The sequence below is a fragment of the Plectropomus leopardus genome, chromosome 3, assembly GCF_008729295.1.
Source record: "Plectropomus leopardus isolate mb chromosome 3, YSFRI_Pleo_2.0, whole genome shotgun sequence".
Classification (NCBI taxonomy): domain Eukaryota; kingdom Metazoa; phylum Chordata; class Actinopteri; order Perciformes; family Serranidae; genus Plectropomus; species Plectropomus leopardus.
The window spans coordinates 27,246,811-27,255,648 of NC_056465.1; the positions used below are offsets into that span (position 1 = coordinate 27,246,811).

At 40.2% G+C, this 8,838-nt stretch overlaps 1 protein-coding gene across 1 annotated transcript; it reads right to left on the reverse strand.

The window, feature by feature from the left end:
* Positions 1 to 203: 203 nt before the first annotated feature.
* Positions 204 to 3,075, reverse strand: si:dkey-172o19.2. Its single transcript, XM_042484071.1, has 3 exons — positions 3,057 to 3,075; positions 2,883 to 2,953; positions 204 to 2,116 (listed from the first exon to the last, which is right to left on the reverse strand). Exon 3 carries the CDS (start codon positions 2,110 to 2,112, stop codon positions 1,042 to 1,044), a length of 1,071 nt encoding a protein of 356 aa, XP_042340005.1. The 5' UTR covers positions 2,113 to 2,116; positions 2,883 to 2,953; positions 3,057 to 3,075; the 3' UTR covers positions 204 to 1,041.
* Positions 3,076 to 8,838: the final 5,763 nt, after the last annotated feature.

Genomic DNA, 8,838 nt, shown 5'->3' on the forward strand with positions numbered 1-8,838 from the left:
AATGTGGAAATGTCTTTAGAGTCATCAAAATAAAAGTTATCTGCTACTTTAATGTGTTTATTGACACATGCACATGTTGAGGACCATTTGTCCCTTGTGCCCCTCCACCTCCCCCAACCCTACCAACCACCACCACCACCATCATAACTATTTTGCAAAGAGCTGTGATATCAGATATTGAGATTTTCATTAATGGTTTAAAAAACAGGTTGTTTATTGTTTATTTATTTTTATAATGCATGCAGCTTAAGGAACCAACTGGTTGCAAGTATTTATCAATTGTATTGATACCCTGACTTTAACAAGAAATAAGCTTAAAAAATAGCCAAATGCAATGGAGGATAGTGTCTCCTGCAGAGCTATAGGCCTACAAATCAGCGGTTCAACGTTAGGTTTTCCATCTGCTGGGAAATCACGCAGGGAAATACCAAGCACCCAGTTTCACTGGCTCGCTCTCTGATGTTTTTCACCGCAGATAAACGGTTAAAAAAAATCCCAAACAATAAATATTAACCCCACGACACACTGACATGAACTCAGTAATTCAATGTATGTAATATACCAAATCAAAAAGCCTGATATGACTTTTATGTCTTCCATTTATACTTTTATATAATGAACGTATTATTGATGACAGATTTGAAATGGGCCGCATTAATATTGCTGATGTTGAGTTTTCGAGAGTTTCTGACAGCAATGGTCTATGCGTGCCGTGCAATGTAACCGCTTATTGAGAAAATAGAAACACATCTGAAACCACAGGAAGTCTGTATACATTATATCCACAGTGTATAAGCTGCATTAATATTCAATGTGCAGTCTATATTTCTGTAAATATAGCCCACACATATCCGCAGTTTTCATTACGACCAAACCACAGATTAAAAGGCATGTCTTGTTAATATGCTGCTTAATTATATTTTGTGAACATTGGCAATTTAAAATCAATACTTGCATTTTTACAAAACATGATTTTAAAAAAAATTGAAAAAGGGGAAAGTAAGTTTCGTTTAGCAATAAACGCAGTGACAAACTGTCCTGTTAGCGGCCATCAGGACTGAGGTGCAGCCCCTGAGTCAGCACCGCCGGTGCGCTGCTTAACCTGCTTTTGAACGTCCCCTGAATGTCCGTCTCCACACCGACACCCTGGCCTTGTCTCTCCGGTCTGTAGAGAGGCAGACCGGGGTAGACGGCCGGTGGGGTCAGGTAGGAAGACCTCCAAGGCAGCAGGAAGTTATTGCACACTGCCGAGTGATTCAGATGGGGCACCAGCCAATTTCCAGGGGGATATGACAGGATGGAGGCATGATGGCGCTTGTCAGGTGTGGGCAAAAATGCATTGATGGAAGACGCATCGGTGGAGTTGTGGATGTCATCGCTGGAGGAGACTTGTAGCTGAGTATCCAGCTCTGCCTCCGCTGACCTGCCGCCCTCTACAACTACTCGGGGAGAGAGAATGCTTTGCCCGGAGTGGGTGTAGCCCTGCTGTGCACCACATTTGTGAGAGCTCTGCGGATTAAACACACCTCTAGATGAGCCAAAATAAGGAATCTTGGCCCCAAATGGGTTTGTGGCTGCTACTTGTTGCCTCAGGACAGAGGCTTGGTTGCCGTTACCCCAGAGTCCTGGCTGTAAGAAGGCCGATCCGGGTGATGTAGACAAAGAGACCGATGCAGTGCACTTTGCACAGGTATCTCTGCTCTTTTCTGCACCCATGTTGCGGTGGTACTGCAGGCTGAGCAACTGGGCCCGCAGCTGTGCGTTCTCATCACTCAGAGCCAGCAGCTGACCCTCCAGCATCAGGTCGTTCAGCCTCCTTTTCTCTCTGGATCGCTTGGCCGCCTGGTTGTTCTTCTGTCGCTTGTCCCAGTAAGTGGCATCTTTCTGGTCGTCGGAGATCATCTCCCTCTTGCGGCGTGTAAGGGGGCCTGAGTGTCTGCTGTTGGCCCGGAGACGCAGGAGACGGCGAGCCAGCAGGGAGGACCGGGTCACCGGGAAGAGGAGCCCTCCAGGGTCTGTATCAGGGTCCTTTGAGCTGCTGCTCTCGAATGAGGAGGAGGGCTGGCACGGAGCAGCTGCCCCGGGACCGTCAGGTTTCCTTGAGGTGGACATGGCACTATAGAGACAATACAAAGTTTCAGTCCAACTGCTTTTTGCAGAAAAAAGACCCTCTCTCCATCTATTAGGAGGTGTTTGAACCTATACTGCTCCCCTTATGACTGTTAACCAACATGCTGATTATGCTTAAATAGCCTAATCGTGTCCTTGAATTAGACTATAATATTTACAGTTGCTGATGCAAACTAATTAAATTGTTTACTGAAGGCTAATATTGATGCACTTTGTGGAAATGTTTGTCCTTCAAGGTTACTCCGTTACATATTCAGATTTTAGCCCATGCACATACAAATATAGCACTTGTAATGATCACTGAAAGATTATACTCCCCAAAGTAGGTAAAATTAGCTGCTACACATTAAATCATGCATATGCACATTAGTATTAATAATGTACTAATACAGCTGACTATATGCACACGAAAGAAACTAGTCTGCAAACACTCTTAAAACAAAAGAAGCATGTTTAAGTGCATCTTACTTGAGTAAATTGTTGACCGCAGAATTTCAACATGTAGTGGAGTATTTTGCATTGCGATTGGGTACTCAAAGGATCTGAATAACTTCTTTCACCACTTTAAAGTATTTATTTCGGGTAACAGAGAAGACGACGATCAAGTGTCGTAAGATTTATTTTAAGACATTATTACAATCAACCTTACATAACCTTAATTAAGTAAGTGGGTAGATTTATCAGTAGCATAGATTTTTACTCTTTAAACCAAGTCAGAGCTGACGGTTACGGTGTTAAACTCGGGCACTGACCTGAAAGATGAGATGACACCTGTGGGATGATTTGGAAGTCAGGATCAACTTTGAGAGAGCTTCCTGTAATTCTGAAACACACAGTAATTCACAGAGTTTGAGGCAGCAGTCATATAATATGCTTGATTATATCAACAAGTGTGTGTTTTGTGTTTGCCCAGAGGCTGCGCTTACCTGTCAATCACAATCAGCGGTGCTGAAGAGAGCGGAGCTGCGGGGCGGCGCGCGTATATACTGAGCGCATGCAGCCAATCGCGTTGTGTCCTCGTGCTGTTTGTTTAACACAGTGGAAACTGATGAGCAGCTTCACTTTGGAGAGCGGAAGCCCTAGACAACAATGTTGGCCACGATTAGACCATCAGGTGTTACTAAAATGAGTCATTTTGGATCAACCGCCCTACTTTGTGTTCTTGGTAAACTAAACTGCACATCTATTGACTGCAGAACAGCGCACTGCAGCCTTATCCGCTGAGCTTTATTTTACACCGTTTGCAGACATTACAGGGGGGTTGCATTAAAATGTGACATATACAATTTTTGGTGTGTGATTAAAACAGTAAACTTAATAGCTTAAAAAAGATAAGAAATTGTGCATTTTCAAACTGAATTTAAAAATAAAAGCTGAATTTAATTAGGTAAATAATGAACTCGTTTGCACCATAAAATATTACTTACAATCTTCAAAGGTGCTCTCAGTTTGTCTACCACAGTTCGTGGCAAGCAAAGGAACTTAGTTTCTAGCTACTTTTCCTCAGATGGTGAAATTTCTAGGACTTTTTCCATTAAAAAAAAAAAAAAAAATTCTCTGTATCTGAATGCCTGCAATAAAAGTTGTGGAGTTATTAGGAAATGGTCAGCCTAACCCAATGGTAATGTATATATAATGTTGCCAAATTTTATTTTTTCTAAATTTCAGGTGACGTGATTATATCTTACTTTTCAAGATTTTTTAGGTCTACAGACAGATTACTTAATGAACGAAATCATGTGTGGGAACATATATTTGCTGGGGGATGTTGCACAGTATAAATGTGCATGCATGACCATGTATGTGCACAAACTCACAGGGACTATAGGAGAATTGCTCCGATATACACACATTTGTGATTCCATCAGCTATTAACATTGGTCCAAAGACTGTGTGCTTCCTCATCTCAGACACCATGTCTCTCTTGACAGCATCTGCCAAAATTGTAATATTTCCTTTTGAATGGTGTTGAAAATTCAGTTGGCCACTCATGTCCCCTGGGCAAATCATATGTCCACTTATGATGGCCATGCTCCTGCAATGAAAGACAGTCAGCTGTCAGTCAATGATTGGCTATCAGCAGATTCAGCATGTTGACTTGGCGTTGGAGATGGTGGAGCCTATCGTTGAATGAAATTACTCAGATTGGCAGTTCAGCTCTGCTCACTAGAAGAGAAATGGATGCAAGGAAAGTAAAGAAACATTTTAAGTTAAGAAGAGGTGAGATCAAAACGAACAAAATGGTGAAGACAATAATGCACTAAATAATGCCACCAAATTGGAAAACCACAGTTCATGGTACAAGATCATTCTTGTACAGTTTGTGCTGAAGATTTCACTATGGTTTGCTGAGTGTGGGGGCTGTCCAGATTAGGGGGGGGATTTCCTCTGATCTATCAGCTCTGCGTTTAGAGAAAACTCCAGCAGATTTTTCGCTCTGTCTCACTATAACCACAGATGCCACAGTCAGCCATGTTCCAGCAGTCGGGGTAGTCTCTCAGTAGAAGTTAGTTTCCAGATTTTTTTAAAGATTTAGTATCATGTTAGCTTTTATTGATACCCACTGATTAGTCTGATGAGAAGTAAACATATATACATGATCACATATAAAAAAATGCACAATCAAATGAAGGGCACAGAGTTAACAAACCTGAAGCATATAGAAAAGGTGTATTTATGAAAGTTAGGTCATTCAGTAATAGCTTCAAGTAATACAGCGTTGGGTTCATAACTAAATGCAGCACCAATATGTTATTTGATTTGATTTATTCAGCTTTGATTGACTGTGCTTCTCAGTACTGACTGAATCTGCTCCCTTTGAGGATGACTAATTGTCACTGTTCAAATGAACATGTTCAGAGAGCATTGTGGTATGGCAAGGTATGTCTACATAATTTTATGTCTGCCACTTTCTCTTTGTTTGGCAGCACCCACATCCTGACTGCATGTTGCAAATGATTTCTCGATATGTTGATGATGTATCTTAAGCAGTATTATGTCTGGCTGGTTTCGTAACTATGGAGTGATTAGTTAAGTTTTTACATTTCTGTCTGAGAGGGAACCACACAGCCAGTCTCGTTTACATTTCTCACGTTTGGGAGACGGTTTGATTCATCCTTGCTGCTTATTGCTTTGCGTGTTACCAAAAATATAGATGCAGTGGGCCTTACTCACAAGCCATTGTTACATGATACAGCTGGTTTTAATCTTTCCTTATCTAAAAGTCTCTGAAAAGTCTCTAAAAGAGGTTTTTTGTTTTCCAGACAGAGTTTGAACGGGGCTCATTATTTGGCGACACTAGATGTCAACAAAAGACAAAGACTGTATCCTGTAATCTTGCTGTGAGCTGTAAATTCACAACTTTTTCACTTTACGGTTCGGTCTCGCTCTCGCTCTGTGCCGTTAACTACATGCCTGCAGGTGCAAAGAGTAGCGTGAGAGTCAAGAGCACTCACTCTGCAGCAAAATCTGGGGATAGAAATAGAAAAAAAAAGACTACTTGACTTAAAGCAGTCTCGGTCAACTGAGCTTTCCTCCAGAATTTGGTGTCGTTGAGCTTGAGCGTAGCCCAGTTGCATTCAATATGATTTATTTCAGCATTACTGCTTCGAAAATGGCATAACATTACTTGAGTATCCCTCAGATACGCCTTCCACAGGACCACACTGTCTTACCAGTACCCTCTTAACCACAGTTTTATCATTATTGACATGTTTCAGTGTACCCACGTTTCACCGAGCAACGTGATGCCACTTTGCTTAGATGCAAATCATGATGAGGTGACTCATCATTTGGGGTTTAGTCTTATCGGCTTGTTCCTGTAAACTTTGATGTTATGTCATCCTCACTCTTCACACACAAACACCCACTCCCATCCAAAACCCACCATGTTCTACTTTCACTGCGCTGCTGTGCAGTGAAACTCCACTTTAGACGAAATACCGCCACTTTGTTTTGACTTCATCTGAACCAGATTAACATTTGCTTGAATGTCACGTCAAGACTAAATCTTTTTACAACATAGATATTTAATATTTGTGAGATTTTTTTTAAATTTTATTTTTATTATTTTGATGGGGTTTGCTGACCTGATTCGCACTCCTTAACTCACGGCTACGAAGTTAACCACTTTCTACAGGAAGTTAGGTTGAGGGTATCACCTCCTCGTAGTCAGTAACAGTGTGACTTTTGCACATTGCCACTTTAAAAACCTCACGGTAGTAATGTAGGTCCCTGAGAAATAAGAGCTCTGAGAAGCTTCCCACAGCCCAGGGCTTTCTCACACTCACTGTTAGGAAGTCAAGGGTGTCCTGAGGGTCATGCACTGCTGAGATCTTGTGAGATACAGAATAAGATGAGAACAAACATGCTCACATTAAACAAGTGATGGAAACTTGTATGTTTGACTGTGCAATAAATAGCAGAGAGATAATCAATGTGTTTGTTTTGGGGTGGGACTTGGTGATTGTGGTTTTCATTGTCGAGTTTAACGTTTATATGAAGTGAGAAATATGATGCAGTTGAAAGAAACATTTTGGCTGTGCTAATTAATGCTTTGTTGTGTTGCAGTTACAATCACTGTGAGCAAAAGAAAGTTTAAACAATATACATAAACATTTCTGGAGTCCGGCAGAGTGACTTACTGTATGTAACGATCAAGATTTCAAGAAATTAGTCTGTTGGTTTACATTTCTGATGTAGTTTTTTGCAGAGCTGTTTCACTTGTAATGAACAAAACATGAGGAAGTTAAACTTGTCATCTCCTCCTCTTGTGTTTTTCTCACTGCCTGCTGATGCTGTGGTAAGAATGTCACTCTTAGCAAGATGTGACCTGTTTTTTTTTTTTTAGTATATCATTAGTGGCGTCTTTATCACTTAGTCAGTTCCATGAATTTAAAAGTTGTAGAAATAAATGAGAAATGTTGCTTACACTTGGTTCCTGTTTGCAAATGGCCCTTAAAGTGGCATGATTAATGATTACTTTATGGTTCTCATTGTTTTTGACTCTCCAGTTAATTTTATGACCTCTAGCAGTTATATACCAGGAGTATCTTTGCGTTGTCCCACTGCATTCTGCTTTAATGTGTTTCCCTTTGATTCAAAAACTTTTTCATTATGCGAGCATAACCAGATTACAAATGTGTCATCCTCAAATGGTGTATACTATTAAAAAGAATAAATAAATGACTTCACACATATTCACACATACAATAAGGTACGAATATAAGAGATTATAGTCAACATAACATTTGACCAATTTAAATACAAAGTCTAAGAAATATTTAGTATCAAATATAGAACTAAAAGTTAAGATTAATAACAGGAGGCGCAAAGCTGCTGCAATCATTCCTGCCGCCATTGTCTTTCTATAAGAGTATCCAATATTACGTACACGTTTATTTATTTAAATTTAATAGCTATAATTATTCTTCCATACTGACTGTGAAAACATAATTTCTGATGAGATCACATTGTAGGTGATGGGGGGGACAAAATCCACAGTCTGTTTTGGAGGATACTAAGGGTGTAGGTTTCATTTCAACATTTGAGGGACCACACAAAGGGTTTGGGGGTCGACCACCAGAAAATTTTCAGCATCAAACTCTTAATTTCCTTCATACTGGTGAATTTTAATGCACTAATTTGAGCCCCTCTACTTCAGTTTATAGTGTGAATGTATTTAATTTTTTCTAAATAAATTTCATCTGCTACTTTTAATTTTTTTTACGAAGGAGGGACAAATACACATGTTCTTAATATTTAGGGGAACATCTACCCAGCTATATACCCACTTGATTTGGCTAACTCAGACTGCTGAATGCTCATACTAGCTTTAGATAGAGTTTAGGGTGTCATTCAAGCATGTAATGAGGACTGTAGATTTTGGGATTTCTTTCTGGCTGGTATGGACAGGAAGAACAATAGGAGCTACAGCAGTTCTTATTGAAATAGGTGAATTATTTCAAAACAGACTTGCAAATGTGAATCTGTTATTTAAGCATTTAAATTATCTTCCAGATTTTTGCTTGAAGATATCACTTTAAATTTATTTTAGTATTTTATTTGGCTTGGATTCATTATCAATTGAATTAGATTGTATTGGTGATGCTTTCTTAATCTTCTCCCCTGAAATTTGCAGAGTAGGAATTCGAAAACAGCCCACAGGCCCAAAGAGACCCTTTGACTACGTGTTTATGGACGTTAGGTTTGACAGCCATGATGGGCAACGGTTAAACTGTGGTAAAACAGCTTGGCCTATTGACTGTCATTGTTTTTTTGAGGCCTACGAGTACTCGTGCCACACCATCAGCACGTTCCCCCTAACCACTGTGCTGCACAGCCCAGCTGTAAAAATAGATAGGAAAGATCGCCCCAGATATGCACGAGCATACATATAAGACATAAGATACACGCACCTTCAGGTGTTGATGTGTGGCATTTGTGGGGACGACCTCACTTACATAGGAAAGAGAAATGAGACGAAGAGATATGAAACCACAAATAGTACATTTAACTGACAATGAGTGTAGATTTAAATTCAGCCAGCTGTGTTTTGTTCAGAGCTGCCATTGTTGTCCAATTCACCTTTTTTGACCTTCAGCTGATGGTTAAACTGCAGTGGGTGCTCACCTCCACCAGGTGGCATTAGATTCATGAAAAAGGCAGAGGTGTTAACTACAGCACTTAAATAAATAATGCATGCCTTGT

Excerpts from the sequence above, each read along its gene's own strand:
- si:dkey-172o19.2 (XM_042484071.1), bottom strand. The coding sequence starts at position 2,112 with ATGTCCACCTCAAGGAAACCTGACGGTCCCGGGGCAGCTGCTCCGTGC.